We start from the raw sequence: 27,388 nt of genomic DNA, 5'->3' as shown, positions 1-27,388 counted from the left end.
TAAGTTTTGTTTTGGTACTGTGACAGATGTGGAAATATTATTGAGCGGATACAAACGTGGAGGTCCAGAAAGATCTGCGTAGATTTGTGGGGTGAAGGTATGTTCAGTTCGAGAGAGAAGAGGGGTTGGTGATGGGACAGGGATTTGCAAGGACAAAGGAGCACAGAATGAATTTTTCAAGGAGGGAGGTACCAACAGCAGCAATGGTTGTGGAACTGCTTTCTGATCTACCACTCATACCTTCATGATGCCTGCAAGGTTGTAATTGCCAAATGGCATTCCATAAATAAATGGTATGCATCACCTCACTGTTCAATCCTGCTATTGATATTATATTTATTACAGAGAATCCGAATCTGGGCACACCTCAGATCGCCATGGCTGAAGGTTCAAACAGTGGAGAATATCCAGCACCTTCAAAAAGAATGCGAATGAGTATGGGTACGTTCAGTAAGTACTTGAAAATGTGATCTCGGTCCTATAGATGCAGATCTCAAGAAGCTCAGAAAGGAGGATGGAAACACGTGTTACGACGTCCCCAGTTGAGGTCTCCCTCAATTTCTTCCTCTCTGTCCCCTCTGTTGAAACTACCTTGGCACAAGCCCCAATTCGTTAAATTCCTGGATGGGAAAACCCAAATTATAATGCCTCAGGCGAGGAGGAATGAAGTCGCAGCCTTTGTTTATTCAACCCTCTTGGGTGATCGCAACAAAATTACTTCAAAAAGTTCACTTCCCTTGTGGATACCTTTTTCCAGCTTTGAAGTACTTCTGTTTTAAGGATCCAATTTAACAATGCTTTCTTAAAAGAGTATGTTTATTAGTTTCTAAATTCCGGTCCCGGCCCCGGGACACTGTCCATGTGGAATTTGCACATTCTCCCCGTGTCTGCGTGAGTCTCACTCCCACAATCCAAAGATGTGCAGGGTAGGTGGATTGGCCACACTAAATTGCCCCTTAATTGGGAAAACAGAATTGGGAACTCTAAATTTAATTTAGTCTGAAAATTGCTAGTTGTAGAATTATGGAATCCTTACAGTGCAGAAGCAGGCCACTGAACCCATCGAATCTGCAAAGACCCTTCGAATGAGCACTCTACCATTGCCCACTCTCCCGGCTCCCCATAAACCATGACCTGCACATCCCAAGACACTGAGGGGCAATTTATCATGGCCAAACCACCTAACACGTACATCTTTGGACTGTTGCGGGGGGAGGGATTGGTTTGGCATGCATTCATGGGTAGAATGTACAAACTCCACACAGACAGCGACCCAAGGCCGGAATTGAACCCGGGTCCCTGCCGCTGTGAGGCAGCAGTGCTAAACACTGCTACCATGCCGCCCTAGTCTGTAATAAGGATGCTGTGCTGAACTGACATAATCAGAGAGATCCAGCATTGATTTGTAAACGATAGGCCATGCCAGATAATCCTGACTTTTTAAGAGACACTAAAAATATTGGACAAGGGAATACTTGATGATATTTATGTCGCCATTTAAGCACCATCTTGTATCGTTCCTCAGACAAGACTACTTGGGTGGCACGGTGGCACAGTGGTTAGCAGTGCTGCCTCATAGCTCCAGGGTCCCGGGTTCAATTCTGACCTAGGGTCACTGTGTGGAGTTTGCACTTTCTCCCGTGTCTGCGTGGGTTTCCTCCGGGTGCTTGGGTTTCCTCCCACACTCCAAAGATGTGTAGGTTAGGTGGGTTGGCCAGGATAAATTGCCCCTTAGAGTCCAAAAGGTTAGGTGGGGTTCCTTGGTTACGGGGATAGGCTGGAGGCGTGGGCTTCAGTAGGATGCTTTTTCCAAGGGTCGGTGCAGACTCGATCGGATGAATGGCTTCCTTCTGCACTGTAAAGTCTAAGACTCTATGATACTCCTAATATTTTAGCTCGTGGAATTGAAGCAAATTACTGATCGAAGAAATTTGTTAAGTAACAGGAATAGTTGGCATATTCAGTACATATTGGCAGGCTGTATCTAACGGTGTCCCGAAAGAAATCTGTGTTGTCGTCTTAACTATATTTCTTAATGACTGAGATAACAAAGTAGAAAGTAACACATCTAGATTTTTCAGTGACTCAAAAATAGGCAGCATTTTAAGCAGTGCAGATGGAAACTTAAAATGACAGAGAAAGCAGTAGATTAAGTGAATCGTCACAATGTTGGCAAATGAATTTCAATACATATGAAAATGTTTGGTCATCTGCAATCTACAGGGGATAGAACAAAGAACTTTCTAAATGGAGAAAAGCTAGAAACAATGGAACTCTACAGAAATTTGGAAGTTCATGGATATAGATTATTAAAATGCTAAGAAAAGCTACAAAAACTAATCAAAAATCCAAATGGAATTCTGGCCTTACATCTAGATGACAAGGTCCCATGGGAATTGAAGTTATGTTCCAGCTACAAAACCTCCGAATAGACCACCACCTGAAATTAGGTCACAAACAGATCAGGAATGACCTCAGGACAGACTTGATGGCCTGAATGGCCTACTGCTCTGACCTTATATAATTCTATGATCCTATTGAGAGCAGCTAAATGCCATTTCTTACGTTATATATTGGATTTGGAGGGAGTGTAGAGTAGATTTACCAAACTGATACCTGGACTTCAAGAATTAAATCAACACGAGCTGTGTGTTTTCTGGTGACGGAGGCAGCCCATTATTGACTGCCGGCTGGATCTTCTGAGCCTGCCGAAGTCTAAAGCGTTTTGCATTGTTTGCCACTCCCACCACTGGAGAAACCACCAGTTCGCAGTCGGCAGGACCAGAAGGCCTTGCTGGTTGGAAGGGCTGGAAAATTCCATCCTAAGATTGTAGTTCCTGCTTTAGAATATTGAACAATGATTTGATCACAAATTTCAATACCTTAAATATCTGGCAGATGGAATACAATGTTGACAAATGTGAGGTTATCCATTTTGGTAGGAATAACAGCAAACGGGATTATTATTTAAACGATAAAATATTAAAGCATGCCGCTGTTCAGAGAGACTTGGGTGTGCTAGTGCATGAGTCACAGAAGGTTGGTTTACAAGTGCAACAGGTGATTAAGAAGGCAAATGGAATTTTGTCCTTCATTGCTAGAGGGATGGAGTTTAAGACTAGGGAGGTTATGTTGCAATTGTATAAGGTGTTAGTGCGGCCACACCTGGAGTATTGTGTTCAGTTTTGGTCTCCTTACTTGAGAAAGGACGTACTGGCGCTGGAGGGTGTGCAGAGGAGATTCACTAGGTTAATCCCAGAGCTGAAGGGGTTGGATTATGAGGAGAGGTTGAGTAGACTGGGACTGTACTCGTTGGAATTTAGAAGGATGAGGGGGGATCTTATAGAAACATTTAAAATTATGAAGGGAATAGATAGGATAGATGCGGGCAGGTTGTTTCCACTGGCGGGTGACAGCAGAACTAGGGGGCATAGCCTCAAATAAGGGGAAGTAGATTTAGAACTGAGTTTAGGAGGAACTTCTTCACCCAAAGGGTTGTGAATCTATGGAATTCCTTGCCCAGTGAAGCAGTTGAGGCTCCTTCATTACATGTTTTTAAGGTAAAGATAGATAGTTTTTTGAAGAATAAAGGGATTAAGGGTTATGGTGTTCGGGCCGGAAAGTGGAGCTGAGTCCACAAAAGATCAGCCATGATCTCATTGAATGGCGGAGCAGGCTCGAGGGGCCAGATGGCCTACTCCTGCTCCTATTTCTTATGTTCTTATGTTCTTAAGAAAGAACATATTTCAGCTGAATGGGGGTGTTTTTAGGAATTGGGGCAGTAGGCGAAAAATAGAGCCAGACCTTTCAGCGGTTAAATTAGAAAATAATCCTAAACACGAAGAAACTCTTTCGACTAATCGCAATTGACCGAGGATCAATAGTTGAGACAGATTATTGTTGACCAGGGGTATTAATGGATATGGATGTTGTATCTGTAAAATCTCAGATACTTCGACCAGTGTATTAATCAAAGGTTTTACCCAGATGTCTTTATTGGCAAGGCAAAGAAAGGACAACGTAAGTGTTTAAGTCAAATAACTTTATTCAACAAACAGTAAAAATCAGTTAACCCTTGTATTATCCCAAAATATTACTAAACGGTCCCAAGATTCGCGATACTACCTGTGCTGATGAACTCTGTCTTGCTGCGGGTTCCCTTTTCTGAGTCTCGATTTATTCAGGATCTTTCTTTGTTGCGAAGGTGGGTCTCGCACACAGATTCCTTCCATCGCTGCTGCATGGAGTCTGCGCTGGGGTGTCCAGTCGTTTGAATCTTATACCCCTCCCCATGACTTTACAGATTGTTCTCTGGCCCCCAGCTGCGAGGACACAGGGTAGGAGTGGCACCATCCAATGAAGTTATGAATGACTACCCAGAAGGACATTAGGGGGTCCATTTCCTGGTGTATTGTCTGCATGTAACCTTGTTCACTCAAAAGAATCGATCCATAAATAGAGCTGGTCATCTCTTGATGGGTGATTGATAGGACATGTCTTGGCAGCTGGATTTCACTGTACTCTAATTTGGCCAAGTTCAAATTCCCATCAGACTGTTTGCTGGAAGTGGCTGGGACTGGATTTAAAATGTTCAATTTTTAATTTAAAGTGTACAAATTTTATCGGGCCAAAAATCCAGGCTATTCAATATTATCACACGGGCAAAACTGAGTATATGGAATTAGCTCACAAATCAGCTATCGGTATCACTGAATGGTAGTGGGTTTTCAGGTGATGTTTGATAATGTAGCTCAAAGGAGACTTTAGCGGTTTGTTATGAAGAATTGTAACAGTTTGGATGGAACCTCGATATTGTGTTTCATTTTCTGTTTCTGTTCATAGATCCAAACTCCACAATCACTGAGTTCTTGACAAATTCCAACGATTACCAGTTGTTCCAGTTCACAAAATTCTACCACGACAGACTACAACAGGCGATTGAAGAAGGGGTGGAAGGACTCGGCCTCATGTTAACAGACAAGGACCATTTTAGTGGACAAGAATATCATGTAAGTGGAAGGGACAGAAAAATTAGTTTCATGTATGATAACACCAGAAATCTGACAGAATTTTCAAGAATGGAATTAGTAACAACGGGCTGTCTAACTACACTCCTAATCAAGTTGTTCCAGTACAGTTACAAGACTGACGTCTACCCAACAATGTGGTAAATGCCCCAGAAAAGCCCAGTGCTGAAAAATCGGGACAAATCCAACCCGAGAATTAGCATCTTACCAACAACTTTCAATTTGCAAAGTGATGAGCATCAGCACACTGCTTTGAAGTGATACTTGCACAGCAATAACCTGTTAACCGAAATTCAGTTTGGGCTCTCCCAGGACCCACAGCTCCTAACCACATTGCAGTTTTGGTCCAATCCTGGAATAACGAGCTGAATTTGAGAGGTGGTGAAGGAGTTACATCAAGTTGCATTTCACAGAGTGTGGCATCAGTGAGCTCTAATAAAATGTTTTACCCCAGTGGCAACTGGGGTAAAATTCTCCACTGGTTGAAGTCAGATCGAGCACAGAGTAGATAGTTTGGTTTTTGGAGGCCGATGATTGTTGCAGGAGGATGTCAAGGTGGCGTCCTGGGCCCAACCGCCTTCAGCAGCCTCATGATCTTCGCTCTATCAGAAGGTCAGAAGTGTGGACGTTGACTGATATTATACAGTGTTCAGCACATTCGCAACTTTTCAAACGGCAAGATCTGGATAATATCCAAGCTGATAAGTAGTGAGCGCCATTCCTACCTTACAAGTACTAGTCTTTGATTTGATTTTTGATTTGATTTATTGTCACATGTACCGAAGTACAGTGAAAAGTATTTTTCTACGGCAGAGGGAACGTACACAGTACGTGCATAGTAGACAAAAGAATAATCAGCAGAGAACATTGATAAATGGTACATCGACAAACAGTGATTGGTTACAGTGCGGAACAAGGAGCCAAACAAAGCAAATACATGAGCAAGAGCAGCATAGGGCGTCGTGAATAGTGTCCTTGCAGGGAACAGATCAGTCCGAGGGGGAGTCGTTGAGGAGTCTTGTAGCTGTGGGGAAGAAGCTGTTCCAATGTCAATGATTATCCCCAACAAGAGGGAATCTAATCATTTCTTTTTGACATTTAATGGCATAAAAATCACTGAATTCATCACCACCATCAACATTAGGGTTAACATTGACTAGAAATTTAACTGGAACAGCCATATACATACTGTAGCTGCAAGAACATGTCAGAGGTGAGGGATTTTGCTGCAAATGACGAATCTCCTGCCCCCCACCCCCAAGCCTGTCCACAATCTACAAGGCACAAGTAATGGAATGCTCTCTCCTTGCCCAGATGAGTGAAGCTCCAATAACCCTCAAGAATCTCAACATCATACAGCTCAGAGCAGCTCATTGCCACTCTATTCACCACCTTGAGCATCCCCTTGTTCTACCACCTTGCACAATGGTACAAAAGCATTGCAGTATCTTTGCAAGGCTCCTTCGGCATCTTCCCGTAGACCGTAATCTCTACCAGACAGAGGACAAGAGTAGCAGACCTGTAGGAACACAACTACGTGTTCCCCTCCAAATCACATTCTGACTTGGAACTAGATTTAGATTTATTGGCACTCGCTCTCTAATAGAGTAGTCGGTGTACCTACACCACATGGTCAGCAGTGGTCAAATGCAGCTCACCACCATCTTCCTGAGGACAATTGGGGTTGGGCAATAAATGCAGGTGTATCCCATACACCTTGAATTAATAAATAAAATATGGTTTCATCTTCAATTACACAAATAGTGCATAACAAAGCGTTATTTTCTGATGTATATCAAATTTCCATTTGAATGAGTCAGTAACACCAGCTTCTATTGTTTCTCCAGGGAATACATCTTACAGATTGACTATTCAACCACAGAAATATTGTTTTGTTTGATTAGTTTTACATTTTTTTTCTTCAAGGCAAGTTGTCTGTTCCTACCTGACTGGTTATTAGAATTTCGCAGAATTTACAGTGCAGAAGGAGGCCATTCGGCCCATCGAGTCTGCACCGGCTCTTGGAAAGAGCACCCTACCCAACCGCACACCTCCACCCTATCCCCATAACCCAGTAACCCCACTCAACACTAAGGGCAATTTTGGACACTAAGGGAAATTTAGCATGGCCAATTCACCTAACCTGCACATCTTTGGACTGTGGGAGGAAACCCACGCACACATGGAGAGAACGTGCAGACTCCGCACAGACAGTGACCCATCCGAGAATCGAACCCGGGACCTGGAGCTGTGAAGCAATTGTGCTAACCACTATGCTACCGTGCTGGAGAGAAGTTAAACAGCAATACCATTACCATCAACTTGTTTGTTCTCAGTGAGAACACCTTCAGTTAACAAACTCCTAATCCTGTTCCTTCATTTTGTCAGTCATTCTAGCTGCTCTTCTATGATCTTTTTGTTCTGAGACAACCAGAACTGCACAACGACACACGAAAAGAGAAGAACGACTTGCATTTATTTGGCCCTTTTCATGGCCAACAGGTTTCTCAAAGCTATTTATGGCTAAGGAGATACCTTTAAAGTGCAGTTACTGTTGTAATGTAGGATGGCACGGTAGCGGTAGCTGCACAGTTAGCACAGTTGCTTCAAAGCGCCAGGGACCCAGGTTCGATTCCCGGCTTGGGTCACTATGCGAAGTCTACACTTTCTCCCCAAGTCTGTGTGGGTTTCCTCCAGGTGCTCCGGTTTCCTCCCACAGTCCAAAGGTGTGCAGGTTAGATGGATTGGCCATGCTAAATTGCCCCTTAGTGTCCAAAAAGTTAGGTGGGGTTGCCGGGTTGTGGGGTAGGGTGGAGGTGGGGTCTTAGATAGGGTGCTCTTTCAGTGCCGGTGTAGACTCGATGGGCTGAATGGCCTCCTTCGACACTGCAAATCTATGATTCTATGAGGACACGTGGGACCAATTTGCACATTGCATACAGCAAGGTTGTAATGACTAGATAATGCAATTGTTGTGATATTGAATGACAGATAAATATAGAAAATGAAAATCGCTTATTGTCACAAGTAGGCTTCAAATGAAGTTACTGTGAAAAGCCCCTAGTCACCACATTCCGGCACCTGTTCGGGGAGGCTGGTACGGGAATTGAACCGTGCTGCTGGCCTGCCTTGGTGTGCTTTAAAAGCCAGCTCTTTAGCCCTGTGCTAAACCCACCTATAGGCCAGGATATTGGGGATAACACCTCTATATTTCTTTGAAATAGTGCCATGGGATTGATTGCAGCCACTGGAGGGGCCAGATGTGGCCTCAGTTTAACATCACATGCAAAAGACAGCACATTTGACAGTTTGGCACCCACTCCGTGCTGCAGTTGAGTGTCAGCCTTGTTTTACGAACTCAAGTCTTGCTTTTACGATGTGGCAGTGTTATCTTGTTTATTTGGTTCCATATTGCCTCATTAATAGCCTATCTGCATCCTGCGCTGTCATTGAGAATTGTTGTATATTCAATCTTAGAATTGTTGAATATTACCGAAAAGATGCAGGAAAATAAGGAAGAAATGGATAAAACTGAAACTATTGTGGATATGAAACTATAATCCAAAGAGATGAAAATACTCTGAGGATCTGTACAAAGGACAGGGGAACGTTTTGGGTACATAGCATGTGGACTGAAACAAAGAAGTTTAGTGGGGCTGGAAATGGGAGAAACCAGGGCAACAGACATGATTTAGTGAGAAAACAATGAATTACCCTGGAAACTGCTCAAAAGCAAACTGGGTAACTTTAGATGACAAAAAAGCTTGAGATGTCAAGAAACGCAATTTACAAACTTGGAAGATCAAAAATGATTGGAACTGAGTGAAACACAAAACAGCAAAGCAAACCAGACAATTAGGGATTTTCAGTCCATGTGCAGAGTGGCTCAGTGACTGCTTTCTGTGCTCAGAACAACTTGGAAATCCCATCACTGAGCAGATCCTTTCCTTCTCATTCTCCGTATTCCTCTTTCACTCCCTTCCTCAATATGTTCATTATTATTCTTTACAGAAAGTTACTGAGCTCGTGGAGAAAGGAAGCCGGGTGGACAGTTCCAAACTTCTCCTAAATCTAGTGATGCAGAAAGGCTCTCTCGCCCGAAGGGTAATGTGGGAATCCTTTGTGAAAATGCGCCATAGGGTCCCAAAGTTGGATAAAATACTGAAAGAAATGCAGGAAAATGGTACGGTTAAATCACACCGTGAAATCAATTTCAGATTCAAACATTGCAGATTTTACAATCATGTTATTATAGTTCGAATTTCACAAAATTGAATTGATTTAATCAGGTTCTGATCTGTTGGATTACATGAACATGGATTACATGAACATCGTACAAGTTTTACCTGAAAAAAACAATCATCTGAAAGGTAAGGGATGATATGGATATTTCAAACCGTTTTTGTTTCTGAGGACCTGATTCGCCTGAACTATTTAAGAAGTTGACAGAATCTGGAAATCAGTAAATCAAAGTTGGAGAAATTGGTTGAACATTGTTTGGACAATCCTCAACTATTCTGCATAAATTCAAATTACTATTCACATGATATGATTTCTGTTCTATCCTGTCAATATTGGAATATCAATCTGGGAATATTGAATTTTTCTCATAGTCTAGCTGGTGATTGGTTTTACATCGGAACATCTTGGGCGGGTTTCTCCGTTTTTCGACACTGAAATCGCGAAACGTGATTGGGTGGAGAATAGCTTCCAACGCCAAAATCAGGGTAGGCCCCGGTTTCACCCCAAATCGGGATGCGTCGGCACCCCGGAAATGGCGTAAATGCGTCGCTCGCCGCGCGGGGTGAGTACAGTAGGCATATCATTAGCGGGACAGCATCCTATACTCCGGGGCCTTCGTGATTCACCGGCTCCGATGGCCCGGTGACCCGATGGCGTGGTTCACTTGTGCTTTCTCAAATTGTGAACCTGGTGTCCTGACTGCTGAGTGAGAGAGATCAGGTAGGAAATGGTGTGGAATGACTGCGGCAGCCGGCCCGGACACCGGCCATGCTGGCTGCGGGGGGGGGGGGGGGGGGTGGGGGGGGGGGCTGCCAGGGCCAATGGAGAGGAGGGCTGGCTGAGCAGCCGGGATGCCCCTCCAGAGGAACGGTGCAGTGACCAGGCACCGACCGCCATATTGCTGACCACCCACCCCAGCCCCTGGTTCTACATAGTGGCACTGGTCATATGGGTGCGCTCACGCACACACCCCACCGGCACAGCACCCCCCCTCCCCCCCTCCCCAGGTCCGAACACCCTGCCCAACTGGCAAACACCCATCGGCGGACCACAATGCAGCACTCAGTGAGGGCAGTGCCAGCCAACAGTGCCCCTGGCAGCAGGGACGGGTGCCAGGACCGGGGCACCAAAGGGGCTGGGATACCTCCGGGGCAGTGGGTGGGGCGGGGGGGGGGGACATTCATGGGGGGGGGGGGGGGGGGGCCTGCAATGCCAACCAGGTAGCCGATGGTACCTGGATGATAATGGGAGAATGCGCCATGCTAATATGTTGGCCTTCCACCTGCTGCAGACAGTAGCATTCGGACTTCAACCTGCGATGCTAGCCGCTGCGTTGATGGCCGTATTCCTGCGAGATACCCTGCGGCCGTGTGACCGAGGCCCGCACAGAGAGGAAGGGGAAGCTGCAGCAGAGGCCAGGTTGCAGAGGGGCAGGTGGCAAACGCAAGGCTGGAGGGCTATGAAGACTCTGGCTGAGCAGAGAGACAGTATAACACATCTGCCAGATGATGGCACACCTGGCACCACAGGGATATCGGAGGACACCCGCTCCCGTTGACCGTCAATGTTGAACGTCTCTGCCACAAGGTCCTGCCAGTTGTCGAGCGGGGACCTGTCCAGGATCTCGCTGTCCTCTGAGCACAGGTGCATCAGCGCCATCACAGACGCCCTATATGCCCTGGCGGACCAGTACACCCAGTGCCATGTGGAGCGAGCCCACAAGGATACCTGGGCAAAAGGGTGCCCCTGTACCCCGGCCTGGGAGGAAGGCCACCAGACTCTGCCATTCGCCGTGCCTGGGTGCAGGTGACAGAGACGTTTAGCGCCGTGGGCAATGCTGCCCGGACTGGCCATGAGGCCAGAAGAAACTCCACGCCGGGGTGAGTTGGACACATTCGTCCCACATACCCGTAATCCTTCCCCCCCCCCCCCCCCCCCCCCCCCCCTGGGGGGGACGACCGAACCCCAACCTGCTCCACATTCCAGCAGCCATGCCAGCCGCAATGGCCGGGTGCCCTGGCCACTGAGGCCATCACCTACACAACCCCTGGGCTGCATGCGTTGGAGCATCTAACAGTGTTTCCCCACTCCCCAGTAGAAAGCCGTTCACAACCACAGGAAGTGGGAGAAGACCGGAGGAGGGCCCCCAGACGTATGGCCCCTAACCATGTCGGAGCAGTGGGCACTGGATATGGTCGGCAGCCCTGAGGAATGGGAGGTCACCGGGGTAGAGGTCGGCGGCGGGCGAGCAAGTGAGACCCTGCTGAGTTGCGGATCCCCATGACACGTGTGGACACCCCTCCCCCCCCCCTTCCAACCCCACCCCAAACCCTACTCACACCCCCCTCACCCCTGTTGATTCATACATTAATAATTTATTTCTCACATGCATTCATAGAAATATCATAGTAGAAATCCATACAGTGCAGAAGAAGGCCATTCGGCCCATCGAGTCAGCATCAACAGTCTGAAAGAGCACCATACCTACGCCCACTCATCCCCCCCCCACCCCCCCAGCGTCACTGTAACTCCACATAACCTACACATCTTTGGACACTTAGGGGCAATTTTAGTTTGGTCAATCCACCTAACATGGCGCACCTATGGACTGTAGGAGCAAACCAGAGCACCTGGAGTAAACTCTAGCAGACAATGGATGAACATGCTAACTCCACACAGACAGCCACCCAAGACCAAATTTGAAACAGTGTCCTTGGCAATGTGAGGCAGTAGTGCTAGCCACTGTGCCAGCTGATGCCCATAATGACCGACAATTACATTTTCAATTCCCCAAATCTGCATTGGGGGAACGCAGGACCAAAATTGCATTATCGTTATTGGTAGAACAATTCAAATCAATGTGTATGTCCTCAGTTTCTTTTTTAACAAAATAATTTTTATTCAAATTTTCAACAAATTTTAACCAACAAAACAAAGAAAAACAGTAACCTCCCCCAATACAAAAGCAATAAATTAACAAAAATAATGAGCATGAAACCACGCACCCATCCCCTACAGCGAACAAGCAACCCCCGCCCCCCCCAGGTTGCTGCTGAACTTGACCGCCCCCTAATGCTCCGCCAGGAAGTCTAGAAACGGCTGCCACCACCGGAAGAACCCTTGCACCGACCCCCTTAGGGCAAACTTGACCCTCTCTAGTTTGATGAACCCAGCCATATAAGTTGGTCCAGGATTCCGCGCTCGGGGGGGCTTCGCATCCTTCCACTGCAAAAGAATCCTGCACCGGGTTACCATGGACGCAAAGGCCAGAATACCGGCCTCTTTCGCCTCCTGCACTCCCGGCTCCGATACTACCCTGAAAATTGCGAGCCCCCAGCCCGGTTCCACCCTGGAGCCAACCACCCTTGACATGGTCCCCGCAACACCCCTTCAAAAGCCCTCCAACACAGGACACGCCCAGAACATGTGGGTGTGGTTCGCTGGGCTCCCCGAACACCTGCCACACCTGTCCTCTTCCCCCAAAGAACCGGCTCAGCCTTGTCCCTGTCATATGCACCCTATGCAGCACCTTTAGCTGGATTAGACTAAGCTGTGCGCAAGAGGAGGAGGAGGAATTCACCCTCCCCAAAGCATCCGTCCACGTCCCCTCATTGATCTCCTCTCCCAGCTCCTCCTCCCACTTCTTCTCTTTCAGCTCTTCCACCGAGGCCTCCTCCCCCTCCTTCATCACTTGGTAGATTGCCGAGATCCTCCCCTCACCGACCCACGTCCCCGAGAGCACCCTGTCCTGAACCCCCCTTGGCGGCAACAGTGGAAACTCCGCCACCTGCCGCCTGACAAACGCCCTTACCTGCATGTATCTGAAGGTGTTCCCTAGGGGAAGACCCAACCTTCCCTCCAACTCCTCTCAGGTCACAAACCTCCCATCGAGAAAGAGGTCCCCCATCTGCCTGATAACTGCCCTGTGCCAGCTCAAAAACCCTCCGTCCATCCTCCCTGGTACAAACCGGTGGTTCCCCCGTATCGGGGACCAAACTGAAGCCTTCCCCTCCCCCCTGTGCCGCCTCCACTGCCCCCAGATTTTGAGGGTAGCCACCACTACCGGACTCGTAGAATACCTTGCTGGGGGGAGCGGTAACGGCACCGTAACCACCGCCTCTAAGCTCGTGCCCACACAGGACGCCGCCTCCAACCTCTTCCATGCCGCCCCCTCCCCCTCCATCACCCACCTATGTATCATTGCCACGTTCGCAGCCCAGTAGTACCCACACAGGTTGGGCAGCGCCAACCCGCCCACTTCCCTACCCCGCTCCAGGAATACCCTCCTCACCCTCGGGGTCTTCTGCCCTCACACAAACCCCGTAATACTCCTACTGACCCTCCTGAAAAAGGCCTTCGGGTTCATGATGGGCAGATACTGGAAGAGGAACAGAAACCTTGGGAGCACCGTCATTTTGACCAACTGGACCCTGCCCGCTAGGGAGAGTGGCAGTACATCCCACCTCCTAAACTCCTCCTCCATCTGCTCCACGAGCTTCGTAATGTTGAGTCTATGCAGAGCCCCCCAGCTCCTGGCTATCTGGACCCCCAGGTATCTGAAGCTCCTGTCTGCCCTTTTCAGCGGAAGCTCCCCTATCTCTCTCTCTCCTGATCCCCCCCGAATGCACCACGAACAGCTCACTCTTCCCCACGTTGAGCTTATACCCAGAGAAGTCCCCGAACTCCGCAAGAATCCTCATCACCTTCAATGAAAATCCTGATTCTTTTGCCGTCAGTCTGGTCTCAATAAAATTTGAGATGGATTTGTAGGTATCAATTATTGTTTATTTTAACCAGCTAGCTGGGTGACTCACTCTATTGGGAGAGAAGGACACAACCATGTCTCCTGGATCTTCAACTGCCAGAGTGCCCAAAAGGTGTACAGATACATTCAAGTTGCATCAAATTTCACATACACACGACCAAATAAGGCAACAGTAATGAATGCAAAATTCCCATAGGCTATCCCTATACACTTCTTGACCTGGCCATATATCCTGATTGGTTCATTTCACATTCCTCTGCCCTGGGCTCACTTCACATTCTTCAGCCCTTGGGGGGGCCCCTTTCACTGAGCATTCTCATCCTAGCAACTGCCCCTCTCCCCTTCCTGGCCATGCTTTGCCCAGTCCATTTGTTCCGGCTCCTATACCCGGGTATTCTCTACGTTATCCTAACTAATTATTCCATTTTGTATCACATTCGTTTGTTCAATTCCTCACCGGCATCCCCCCCGCCGGGTCTGCAACGTACAACAATAAATCGTCCACGTACAACAACAGCCGATGCTCCTCTCCCCCCACCCCCACCCCCCGCCCCGCACTATCCCCCTCCAGTTCCTCGATTCCCTCAGCGCCACGGCCAGGGGTTCGATCGCCAACGCAAATTGCAGGGGAGATAGGGGGCACTCCCTGCCTCGTCCCCGGTACAACCGAAAGTTCTCCGACCTCCTCCCATTCGTCACCACACTCGCCACCGGGGCATCATACAACAGCCTCACCCACCTAATAAATCTCTCACCAAACCCGAACCTCTTCAAATCCTCCCAAAGGTATCTCCACTCCATCCTGTCAAAGGCCTTCTCCGCATCCATTGACGCCACTATCTCCGCCTCCCCGTCCACCGCCGGCATCATTATGACATTGAGAAGCTTCCGCACATTAACGTTGAACTGCCTCCCTATCACAAAACCCGTTTGGTCCTCATGAATAACCTGCGGCACCACATCCTCCACCCTGCAGGCTCGCATCCACATTGAGGAGCGAAATCGGCCTATATGATCCATACTGAAGGGGGTCCTTATCCCACTTCAGAATCAATGAGATTAACGCCCTGGATATCGTCGGGGGCAAAGCCCACCCCTCCCTTGCCTCATTCAAGGTTCTCACTAGCAGCGGGCCCAGCAGGTCTGAGAACTTCTTATAAAATTCAACCGGGAACCCATCGGGTCCCAGTGCCTTCCCTGACTGCATGCTCCCCATCGCATTGACCAGCTCCTCCAGCTGAACTGGCGCCCCCAGACCAGAACTGGTGCACCACCATCCGATTCGCCTTCTCCCCGTATTCGTATACTGCCCCTTGCGCCCTCCTCCACTGCGCCTCCACTTTCCTGGTGGTCAATATGTCAAACTCTGCTTCGAGACTACGAGGCTTCCTCAATAGCCCTTCTTCCGGGACCTCCGCGTACCTCCTGTCCACCCTCACCATCTCTTCCACCAACCTCTCGCTCTCCCTTTTCTCACCCCTCTCCCTATGTGCCCTGATGGAAATCAGCTCCCCCCTAACCACCGCCTTCAGCGCCTCCCAGACCACCCCCACCTGCACCTCCCCATTGTCATTCATTTCTAAATACCCCTCTCTGCACCTCCGGACCCGCCCGCATACCTCCTCGTCTGACAGCAGCCCCACCTCTAACCTCCACATCGGCCGTTGGTCCCTCCCCTCCGCCAGCTCTAGATCCACCCAATGCGGAGCATGATCTGAGATGGCTATCGCTGAATATTCCGCACCTACCACCCTCGGAATCAACGCCCTGTTAAAGACAAAAAAGTCAATCCAGTAGTAAGCCTTGTGGGCATGGGAGAAGAACGAGAATTCCCTAACCCCCAAGGGTACACCCCTCCCATCTGGTCCATGAACCCCCTCAGCACTGTGGCCGCCACCGGCCTCTTACCCGTCCTGGACCTAGAGCGATCCAGTGCTGGGTCCAGCACTGTATTGAAATCTCCTCCCATCATCAAAGCCCCCGTCTCAAGGTCTGGAATCCGGCCCAGCATACGCTGCATAAAGCCTGCATCGTCCCAATTTGGGGCGTACACATTAACCAGCACCACCCGCTTCCCCTTGAGCCTATTGCTCACCATCACATATCTGCCACAACTATCTGCCACCAGACTCGACGCCACAGACGACATACTCTTCCCCACCAAAATCGCCACCCCCCGGTTCCTCGCATCCAACCCCGAATGGAATACTTGCCCAACCCACCCCTTTCTCAACCTGACCTGATCCGCCACCCTAAGGTGTGTCTCCTGGAGCATAGCCACATCCGCCCCCAGCCCCTTCAAATGTGCGACCACCCGGGCTCGCTTGACCGGCCCTTTCAGCCCGTTACATTCCATGTGACTAGCCGAATCGAGGGGCTATTCACCCTCCTTCTCTGCCGGTCAGACATAACTCTTCCTCGCATGGCCTGTTCCCCACAGTGGCAGATCCTCGTCCCGGCCCCATCTAATACCATCAGTTCCCCTTCAGCCCTTCCAGCAGCAACCCGGTACCCCCCTACTCCCCCAACACCTACCTCCCCTGTCGGCCGTCGGGATACTCCACATACTAGGGCCCCTCCTAGCTGCGTTGCCTCTCTTGTTACTTCTGTGTCAGCTGACTCCTGCTGACCCCGGCTGCTCCCGCCACCCCAACGACACCCCCCCCCCCCGCCCCGGAGTAACACTACCACCCTTCCCCCCCCCCCCCCCCCCCCCCCGACCAGCACAGTCCCTGATGCACAATAAATGGACACGAAACGTAGATAAAGTTCGAACGATAGGCTTTAATACACAAGAAGTGTACCCGGCAGCAGACGTACAGAAAAATGACAGACTGCCGGGGTACACGGGTTCTTATACCCAGCCTCGTAGGTGGAGCTACTATATCAGCCAATCGGCTGAGACGCACGAGACATACCTGGGCCAATGGGCAGCGAGTCCTCTGCACCAATGGCAGCTCACACTTCCAGGTACTGTAATACCCCTAGTTGGAGCGGTTGACATCTATGACTCCGGGAGCGATGATCCTGTTCTTGCATCCGTACCCCTAGTCGGAGCTAGCGGGGGCCAGGTCAGGGGAGGGTCGTCCTGTCCGCTGGTGTCGGTAGGGCCGGGGAGGGGGCGCCTGCCGGGGGCAGTTGGGGTTGGGGGGGTGCTGGCGCCGGGGGTGGGGAGTGGCCGGGTTCCGGCGGGTGCCGGGTCCCGAAGGGAGACCGTGTACTGTCGGCCGTCGGGATATTCCACATACGCGTATTGCGGGTTCACGTGGAGTAGCTGGACTCTTTCGACCAACGGGTCCGACTTGTGCACCCGCACGTGCTTCCGGAGCAGGATGGGCCCGGGGGTAGCCAGCCATGTCGGGAGCGGGGTCCCTGAGGAAGACTTCCTGGGAAAAACAAGAAGGCGTTCCTGAGGCTTTTGGTTAGTGGAGGTACATAGGAGTGACCGGATAGAATGGAGGGCGACTGGGAGGACCTCTTGCCAGTGGGAGACTGGGAGATTTCTGGACCGCAGCGCCAGCAGGACGGTCGTCCAGACGTACCGTTCTCCCTCTCGACCTGCCCGTTACCCCACGAGTTGTAACTGGTCGTCCTACTGGAGGCGATGCCCCTGCTGAGCAGGAATTGATGCAGTTCGTCACTCATAAATGAGGACCCCCTATCGCTGTGAATGTAAGTGGGGAAACCGAACAGGGAGAAGATGGTGTGTAGGGCATTAATGATGGTGGTGATGGTCATGTCAGGGCAGGGGATGGCGAAGGGGAAGCGGGAGTACTCGTCAACCACGTTGAGGAAGTACGTGTTGTGGTTGTTGGAGGGGAGGGGACCTTTGAAGTCCATACTGAGACGTTCAAAGGGACGGGAAGCCTTTATAAGATGGGCTTGTTCAGGGCGGTAGAAGTGCGGCTTGCACTCCGCGCAGATGTGGCATTCCCTGGTCACTATCCTGACCTCGATGGAGTAGGGCAGGTTGCCGGTCTTTATAAAATGGAAAAAGCGGGTGACCCCCTGGTGGCAGAGGTCCACGTGGACGGTTCGGAGGCGGTTCACTTGTGCGTTGGCATAGGTGCCACGGGACAGGGCATCGGGAGGCTCGTTTAGCTTCCCAGGACGATACAAGATGTCGTAGTTGTAGATGGACAGTTCTATCCTCCACCGCAAGATCTTGTCGTTCTTTATCTTGCCCCTCTGTGCGTTGTCGAACATGAAGGCCACTGACCGTTGGTCTGTGAGGAGAGTGAACCTCCTGCCGGCCAGATAGTGCCTCCAATGTCGCAAAGCTTCGACTATGGCCTGTGCTTCCTTTTCGACCGAGGAGTGGCGGATTTCTGTACTGGACAAGAAGGCCACGGGTCTGCCCGCTTGATTGAGGGTGGCTGCCAGAGCTACATCGGCCGCGCACTGTCGACTTGGAAGGGGAGGGACTCGTCGATAGCACGCATCGTTGCCTTTGCAATGTCTGCTTTGATGCGGCTAACGGCCTGGCGGGCCTCCAACGACAGGGCAAAAGTGGCTGATTGGATGAGTGGACGGGCTTTATCGGCGTAATTGGGGACCCACTGGGCGTAATATGAAAAGAAGCCCAAACCGTGCTTTGGGGGAGGGGGAGCTCCATCAGGGGTCGCATGCGTTCAGGGTCGGAACCTATCACTCCGTTACACACTACGTAGCCGAGGATGGCTAGACGGTCGGTGCTAAACACGCGTTTATCCTTGTTATAAGTCAGATTAAGGAGTTTTGCGGTTCGGAGGAATTTTTGGAGATTGGTGCCGTGGTCCTGCTGGTCGTGGCCGCAGATGGTGACGTGATCGAGATACGGGAAGGTTGCCCGTAAACCGTATTGGTCGACCATTCGGTCCATCTCCCGTTGGAAGACCGAGACCCCGTTTGTGACACCGAAGGGAACCCTTAAAAGTGGTAGAGACGCCCATCCGCTTCGAACGCAGTGTACTTTCGGTCACTCGCGCGGATGGGGAGCTGGTGGTAGGCGCACTTGAGGTCCATTGTGGAGAAGACCTTGTACTGCACGATCCTGTTGACCAGGTCGGAGATACGCGGGAGAGGGTACCCGTCCAGCTGCGTAAACCTGTTGATGGTCTGACTAGTCTATGACCATCCTATTTTTCTCCCCGGTCTTTACCACCAGCACTTGTGCTCGCCAGGGGCTGTTGCTGGCCTCGATGACCCCTTCCTTCAGAAGCCGTTGGACTTCGGACCTTATTAAGGCCCGGTCCTGGGCACTGTACCGTCTGCTCCTGATGGCGACGGGTTTGCAATCCGGGGTGAGGTTTGGAAACAAGGACGGGGGATTGACCTTGAAGGACGTGAGGCTGCAGACAGTGGGGGGGGGGGGGGCATAGGGCCGCCGAATTTGAAAGTTAAGCGCTGGAGGTTGCACTGGAAATCTAACCCCAGGAGTGCTGCCCCGCAGAGGTGGGGAAGGACGAAGAGCTTGTAATTTTTAACCAATCGGCTGAGAGGCACATGACATACCTGGGCCAATGGGCAGCGAGTCCTCTGCACCAATGGCAGCTCACACTTCCAGGTACCATAATACTCCTAGTCGTACTACCACAGTCCCCTCCCATTCCGACTCCAGCGTGGGAAAAAGCCCGCACCTCCAGCTTAAGCCCCGCCCCTCGACCCAAAATGCGGGAAGAGAAGGCCCGCGCCACAACGGGCCTACAAAACATCCCCCAAGCTTTCCAACAAGAAAAACAAAAACAAAAACCAACACAAAAGAGCAAGGGAGAACAGAGCCTCCGAACACTGTACATCAGTCCCCGACCCCCATCTCAATCCTCAGTCCGAGTCCAGCTTCTCTGCCTGGACAAAGACCCAGGCCTCATCAGGGAAGTCAAAGCAATACTGGTGGTCTTTATAAGTGACCCAGAGGCGTGCCGGCTGTAGCAGGCCGAACTTTACCCCTTTCTTGTGCAGCACTGCTTTCGACCGGTTATAACCGGCCCTTTTTTTCGCCACCTCCGCACTCCAGTCCTGGTAAATTCGGGCCTTTGCGTTCTCCCACCTGCTGCTCCGCTCCTTCTTGGCCCACCTCAGCACACATTCTCGGGCGACGAACCGGTGAAACCGCACCAGCACCGCCCTTGGCGGCTCGTTAGGCTTGGGCCTTCTCACCAACACTCTATGGGCCCCCTCCAGCTCCAAGGGCCCTTGGAAGGACCCCGCTCACATTCGCGAGTTCAGCATCGTGACCACGTAGGCCCCCAAATCCGATCCCTCCAGCCCCTCCGGGAGGCCCAGGATCCACAAATTCTTCCGCCGCGAGCGGTTCTCCATTTTCTCCAGCCTCGCCTGCCATGTCTTGTGGAGCGCCTCGTGCGACTCCACCTTCACTGCCAGGCCTAGGATTTCGTCCTCATTCTCCGAGGCCTTTTGCCGGACCTCACGGATCTCTGCCCCCTGGGCCATCTGAGTCGCCATGAGCTTGTCCAGCGAGGCCTTTAGCGGTTCCAGCAGCTCAGCTTTCAGCTCTCTGAAGCAGCGATGGAGCAGCTCCTGCGCCCACTGCCTCCACGCTGCCGATTCAGTCCATCCACCGGCAGAGAAGCGTAGCTGATGTCTTCCCACAACGGGAAAAGACCGCCCAGCGCCGTTACGGGTCCGAAAATAGCGGGAGCCACCAAACATGCGGCTTAGCTCCGCATCACAGCAACCAAAAGTCATGTCCTCAGTTTCAATAATACACTGAAGTGGGAAGGAATTCTATTTTCTGATTCCAATCAACATCACTCTTTGTTATTCAATGATTGCGATCACTGAATACCCCACTATGAACATTCTTTAGGTCAAAGTCTCGGAAACCTGCATCGAGTAACTCACCACTTAGCTCCCCAAAGCTTGTCCACAAACTACAAGGCGGAAGTTAGGAGTATGATGGAATGTTCCTGACTTTCTTGGATAAGTGCAACTCCAACAACACTTAGGAAGCTCAACACGATCCAGGACAAAGCAGCCCGCTTGAATGCTACCTCTTCCACAAACATTCAAATCTTCCACCACCAAAGAAAAGTGACAGCAAATTGTGTCATCTACAAGATTCATGGCAGGAACTCACCAAGGCTCCTCAGGCAGCACCTTCCAAATTCATGACCGCTACCATCTAGGAGGGCAAGTGTAGCAGATACCTGGAAACACCACCACCTGGAGATTCACCACCAAGTCACTTGCTATCCTGACTTGGAAATATGTTTACAATCTTTCACTGTTGCTGGGCCAGAATCCTGGGATTACCTCCCTAACAGCATGTGGGTGTACCTACATCTCCGGGACTGCAGCAGTTAAATAAGGCAGCTCACCACCTTCTCTGTACTGCGAGAGGACACCTCAGAGGGCTCATGCAGTGAGACAATATGGATAGAGCTCAGGAATAGGAAGGGTGCAGTCACAATGTTGGGGGTTTACTACAGGCTTCCCAACAGCCAGCGGGAGATAGAGGAGCAGATATGTATGTAGATTTTGGAAAGGTGTAAATGCAACAGGGTTGTTGTGGTGGGTGATTTTAACTTCCAGTACTTTGACTGGGACTCACTTAGTGCTAGGGGCTTGGATGGGGCAGAGTTTGAAAGGAGCATCCAGGAGGGCTTCTTGAAACAATATGTAGACAGTCCAACTAGGGAAGGGGCTGTACTGGACCTGGCATTGGGGAATGAGCATCAGTAGGGAAGCATTCCGGGAACAGTGATCAAAATTCAGTACGTTTTAAGGTACTGTTGGATAAAGATAAGAGTATTCCACGGTTGAAGATGCTAAATTGGGGGAAGGCTAATTATAACAATATTCGGCAGTACCTGGATATTCTAGATTGATGTTTTGAGGGTAAATCAACATCTGAACGTGGGAGGCTTTCAAATATCAGTTGAGAGGAATTCGGGAACGGCATGTTCCTGTGAGGAAGAAGGATAAATATGGAAACTTTCAGGAACTTTGGATAACGAGGGATATTATGAGCCTCATCCAAAAGAAAAAGGAAGCATTTGTAAGGATTAGAAGGCTGGGAACGATGAAGCTCGTGAAGCATATAAGGAATGTAGGAACGAACTTAAGCAAGGAGGCAGGAGGGCTAAAATGGATCACAAAAAGTAATTGGCAAACAGGATTAAGGAAAATCCCATGGCATTTTATACGTACATAAAGAGCAAGAGGGTAGCCAGGGAAAGGGTTGCCCCCTCGAGGACAGGGGAGGGAATCTATGCGTGGAATCAGAGGAAATGGGTGAGGTACTAAATGAGCACTTTGCATCAATATTCACCAAACAGAAAGCATTGGTGGATGATGAGTCTGGGGCAGGTTTGTACATAGTCTGGGTGATTCAGAGATCAAAAAGGAGGTGTTGGGTGTGTTGAAAAACATTTAAGGTGGATAGGTCGGCAGGGCCTGATGGAATCTACCCCAGAATACTGAGGGAGGAAATTGCTGGGGCCTTGACAGGAATCTTTGTATCCTCACTGGCTACAGGTGAAGTCCCAGAGGACTGGAGAATAGCCAATGTTATTCCTTTGTTTAAGAGGGGTAGCAAAGATAGTCCACAAAATTACAGGCTGGTGAGCCGTGAGTCAGTGGCAGGAAATTATTGGAGAGGATTGTTCGAGACAGGATTTACTCCCATTTGGAAGAAAGTGGATGTATTAGCGAGAGGCAGCATGGTTTTGTGAAGGGGATGTAGAGTTTCACTAAACAGTTCGAGTTTTTCGTGGAAGTGACAAAGATGCTTGAAAGTAGAGCAGTGGATGTTGTCTATATGGACTTCAGTAAGGCCTTTGACAAGGTCTCTCATGGCAGACTGGTACAGAAGATCAAGTTACACGGGATCAGAGGTGAGCTGGCAAGATGAATACAGAACTGACTCGGTAATAGAAGACAGAGGGTAGCAATGGAGGAGTGCGTTTCTGAATGGAGGACTGTGACTAGTGGTGTTCCGCAGGGTTCAGTGCTGGGATGTTTGCTGTTTGTCATATATATATATAAATGATTTCGAGGAAAATGTCACTGGTCTGATTAGTCTGATTGCGGATGACACAAAGTTTGGTGGAATTGCGGATAGCGATGAGGACTGTCAGAGGATACAGCAGAATATAAATCGTTTAGAGACTTGGGCGGGGGGGTAGGGAGAGATCAGTTTAATCCTGACAAATGTGAGCTGATGCATTTTGGAAGGTCTAATACAGGTGGGAAGCACCTCTGTTTTCAAAGTTTTCCAGATTCAACATTGGCTCATAACTCCCTCAGAGAGTCAATCATGACAGACTGTCACTCCTGAGGGAATTACTCTGGCTGGGTGAGACAGGAGCAGTGAGGCAGCATGGTAGCACAGTGGTTAGCACAGTTGCTTTACAACTCCAAGGTTCAATTCCCGGCTTGGGTCACTGTCTGTGCGGAGTCTGCACGTTCTCCCCGTGTCTGTGTAGGTTTCCTCCGGGTGCTCCGGTTTCCTCCCACAGTCCAAAGATGTGCAGGTTAGGTGGAGGGACGGGGGAGTTGTTGAATTGATAGTCCCGACCTTGCCCAAGGAAATCAGGAGACTGAGGGCCTCCCTGGTCATCCTCACATGTCGGACCATGGCCGCAGCCTGTCTCGATCCTCCGGCTCCTCCCCAGGCTCACCCTCCAGCCCCTACTGGTCCATCTCCTCTACCGATGAGGCTGCATGTCCCTCTGCATCCTCCTCCAGCATGTCACCCCATGCTGTGCCAGAATGTGGAGGGCACAGCAGACCACTACAAAGCAGGAAACCCTTTCAGGAGTGTACTGCAGGACACTGCCAGAGTGACCTAGGCATCGGAATCGCATTCTGAGCAGACCGATACACCACTCATGACAGCACTTGGCCTCATTGTATCGGGTCTCCGTCTCGGTTTCAAGTTTCCGCACCGGCACCATCAGCCGTGTCCTCAGCAGGTATACCTTGTCCCCCACAAGCCAATCTTTCATCCTAGGGTGGTCCTTCAAGACACCAGAGATCTCCCAGTGCCCCAGGAAGTAGCTGTCATGCGCACTCCCAGTGTGGTGGCCACACACATGCATGATCCTGTGTTGGTGGTTGCACACGATCTGGACATTCAGGAAGCGGAGCTCCTAATTAATATAGGGCACTCCCTGATGCCCCAATGCCCGCAGGGCGACATGCATGCCATTGATTGCTCCTTGGACTTGAGTCGTCGTGGCAATCGCACCAAATCCTGCAGCCCCGGTCATCTTGTTGGGCTAGGTCCAGCTCGAAGATGATGGAGACTTTTGCCCAGGCATGGAGCATCTGTTGCCTCCTGGATTCACCTGCGGGTATGGGAAATGCTACACAGATCCCCACACTAGCCCTGGAATGACCCGGTGGCATAAATGTTGAGGGTGCAGGGAGCGGGTGTCCCCCCCCCCCCCCCCCCCCCAAGGGGTGCAACGTCCGCGAGGACATGGCACAGGTTCAGCATGGTGTCTTTGTTGAGATGGAGTCTTCTCAAGCATATGGTGTCCATCAGCCCATAGAATGACTAAAGATGCTTGTACACCCAGGGCCATTACTGGCCTCCCCTTGTGCGTCCCACCTCAAGAGTGTTGGGCAGCCACCTTCAACCTGCATTGTAGTTGCTGCCTTCCATAGCGTTTACCTGCCTTGGCTACCACAAGCAAAGTGAGGGCAGCCTCACAAGATCAACACCAGAAAATTGGAGAAGGAAAAAGACCGACAATTAGTTAGGTCCTCCATCCTAGGATCCTCAAATCCCCCAAGCCTTACCCACCCTTACCATAACTGTCTCGCCTTCTCTGAGCGCCATCCAGTGACCTAGTTATGCTGGTAAACCTCACTCGCAAATCACTCACCGCCAGCCACATCAGGAACCCCTGGATTCCAGATCTCTGCCCAAAATACTGTGAGCCCTGGTTAGATTCCCTCCGCTCATTTAAACGCTTACCCGTTGGCCACGCGAGGATGAAGTCCTGCTGTCTAGTATTTGATTGTTGGTAGCTGCCTCTATGGTGCTGTTGCTCTTCGAGTTCAGGCACACTGTTCAGGCATCAAGGCTTGCTGGATATGCAATGCACTAACCATGCTCCGAGGCATGGCACTTGTGCCTTCGAGGAGGCACTTGAGAGTTGAGGAGCATGAGGTGCTCTCACAACTTACAAGGCTAATTCCTCATTTGAAATAACCTTCAACTGTGAAGTTAGAGGCTGCTCACTGTCAAAGGGAGTGAAATTGACTTTCAAGGGAGAAGCTACAGCATGACTTTGTCCTGAAGGAGTTTCCTAGAATCCCTCCAGTGCACAAATAGGCAACTCAGCCCATTGAGTATGCAACACTCCCCTGAAAGAGCATTCTTCGTGGGCCCCATACCCCACCATAATCCCCCTAACCCCACCTAGGCACATTTTAGCATGACCAATCCATCTAACCGGCACCCAGAGGAATCCCGTGCAGACACTGGGAGAATGTGCAACCTCCACATAGATAGTCACCCGAGGTCGGAATCAAACCCGGGTCTCTGGCGCTGTAAGCCAACAGTGCTAACCACTGTGCTGCCCAGCAGGACAGATTGGTGGAACAGACACGACAGAGAGGCTGCAGCTGTGGTTGCCCATTTTAAGGGTCTGCACAATATTTAATGATGGCTTGAAGGCCTCACAGAAGCAAAGCCACCTACCATTCCCCTAGCCCAGGGGTGACACGATCTTGAATGCCTCAGCCCTACTGGAACCAAGCCAAACCCTCCTGAGGGGTCCCTCAACACCCGAGCACTGGGGCAGCAGTTAAGGTGCCCAAAAGCTGCATGCCGGTAAATAAAAATGGCTACTCATCTCCTCCGTTCCCCTCAGCTTCACGTTTTTGAAAAGGAGTACTAAACGATGCCTGTGTGGCTTCTCGTTCGGGAGTCGGGTAATTCCAGGGAGGCCGCTACATTCAACTTCAATCTCGTTAATGAGAGTATAATGAATGCAAATTAGGGTTGGTGATATTATTGCCATTTTTAGGTCAGATCCAGACCTCGCCTTTGGGAGCGGGCCAGGTGAATAGCAAAACGGTTCACACCCTCTCCTACTCTTTACCTGGTGTTTCTAGATCTGCGTTGGGCGCAACGCTATCCCTGAATCGTGCCCTTGGAAAACTCCCAAGAGATAGGCAAAACAAGAGTTGAGTGGGAGGGAGGATCTTAAAACAATCACCAGCACAAGGCAAAAATGCTGGGAAACCTATTCCACCTAAATGCTGGGAAACCTATTCCACCTAAATGCTGATATGTCCCAGAACCAGATGGGCTGCATGCTTGATAGAAATGGCTGCAGAGATAATAGATGCATTGATTTTAGGTTCCATATGATATGAAATGAAATCCAGAACTTTATTCTTATGCAGTTTAAAAAAAAATGGCTTTCTGTTAAACCAAAAAAGGTTGCTGCAAGTCACATGATAACAGGGTTGGCCAGGGGTTACAAGCTCAAAATAAATCTATTCTGATGTGGAGTCTCAAACCTCGTTGTGCAGATCCCTTGCAATCACAAAACCAGGAGGCTTGTACATTGAATCCTGTTATGCCACAATGCTGCTAACGGACTCATCTCTTACCTGGGAGTGTCCGGGTCCATTTGTTATTTGCACCTGATCAGCTCAGCTTTCTTGCAGTAAGTGTGGCTGCCTCGGCAATTGCTTCCCAACACCAGACCTTCAATAAGGATGGAATTCTTTTAATAATTAACGACTGAGACATTATCAATGCTGAAATCCAATCCAATCCCATTCGAGATATTCCTAGAGCAAGACGGTAGCATGACAGAAGTGGCCATTTTAAAATCTCTCTATGTCTTTTGATAACTGAAAAGTGCTCAGGCTACTCTTTTATATTAACTGGACAACCAGGCTGATTAAGCATCTCTCAGCTCCACAAAGCATTCTTGATTTTTAATGCTCTGTTCAATGTCACCAAGCGAACTAAGCATGGGAGCCCATTGTGCTGCAATATTGTTAATTTCAAGGATTTATCCCCAACTAGAAACCCATTGCAACTGAACCACAAAGGCTATGAGGCTATTTCTAATAATAATCTTTATTAGTGTCACAAGTAGGTTTACATTAACACTGCAATGAAGTTACTGTGAAATCCCCTAGTCACCACACTATGGTGCCTGTTGGGGTTGAGGGAGAATTCAGAATGTCTCATTCACCTAACAAGCACGTCTTTCGGGACTTGTAGGAGGAAACTGAAGCACCCGGAGGAAACCCATGCAGACACGGATGGGGAGAACGTGCAAACTCTGTGCAGACAGTGACCCAAGCTGGCAATCGAACCTGGTCCCTGGTGCTGTGAAGCAACACTGCTGATCACTCTGCAACCGTGCCGTCCAGG

General features: G+C 50.0%; 1 protein-coding gene across 8 annotated transcripts in view; it reads left to right on the top strand.

The window, feature by feature from the left end:
• The window catches only part of LOC119967818 (NACHT, LRR and PYD domains-containing protein 3-like), a 117,800-nt gene that overhangs the window by 70,423 nt on the left and 19,989 nt on the right, over positions 1–27,388 (top strand). For 7 of the 8 annotated variants that reach the window (XM_038800836.1, XM_038800832.1, XM_038800837.1 and 4 more), the window contains 4 exons: positions 346–450; positions 4,843–5,009; positions 9,039–9,210; positions 9,317–9,397. In XM_038800836.1, the coding sequence (XP_038656764.1) occupies positions 346–450; positions 4,843–5,009; positions 9,039–9,210; positions 9,317–9,397 (525 nt within the window). The remainder of the gene's footprint in view (positions 1–345; positions 451–4,842; positions 5,010–9,038; positions 9,211–9,316; positions 9,398–27,388) is intronic. The other variant, XM_038800834.1, reaches the window with a different exon arrangement.

This window comes from Scyliorhinus canicula, chromosome 6, assembly GCF_902713615.1.
Source record: "Scyliorhinus canicula chromosome 6, sScyCan1.1, whole genome shotgun sequence".
Lineage (NCBI taxonomy): Eukaryota > Metazoa > Chordata > Chondrichthyes > Carcharhiniformes > Scyliorhinidae > Scyliorhinus > Scyliorhinus canicula.
This window is presented reverse-complemented; position numbering and strand designations above follow the sequence as displayed.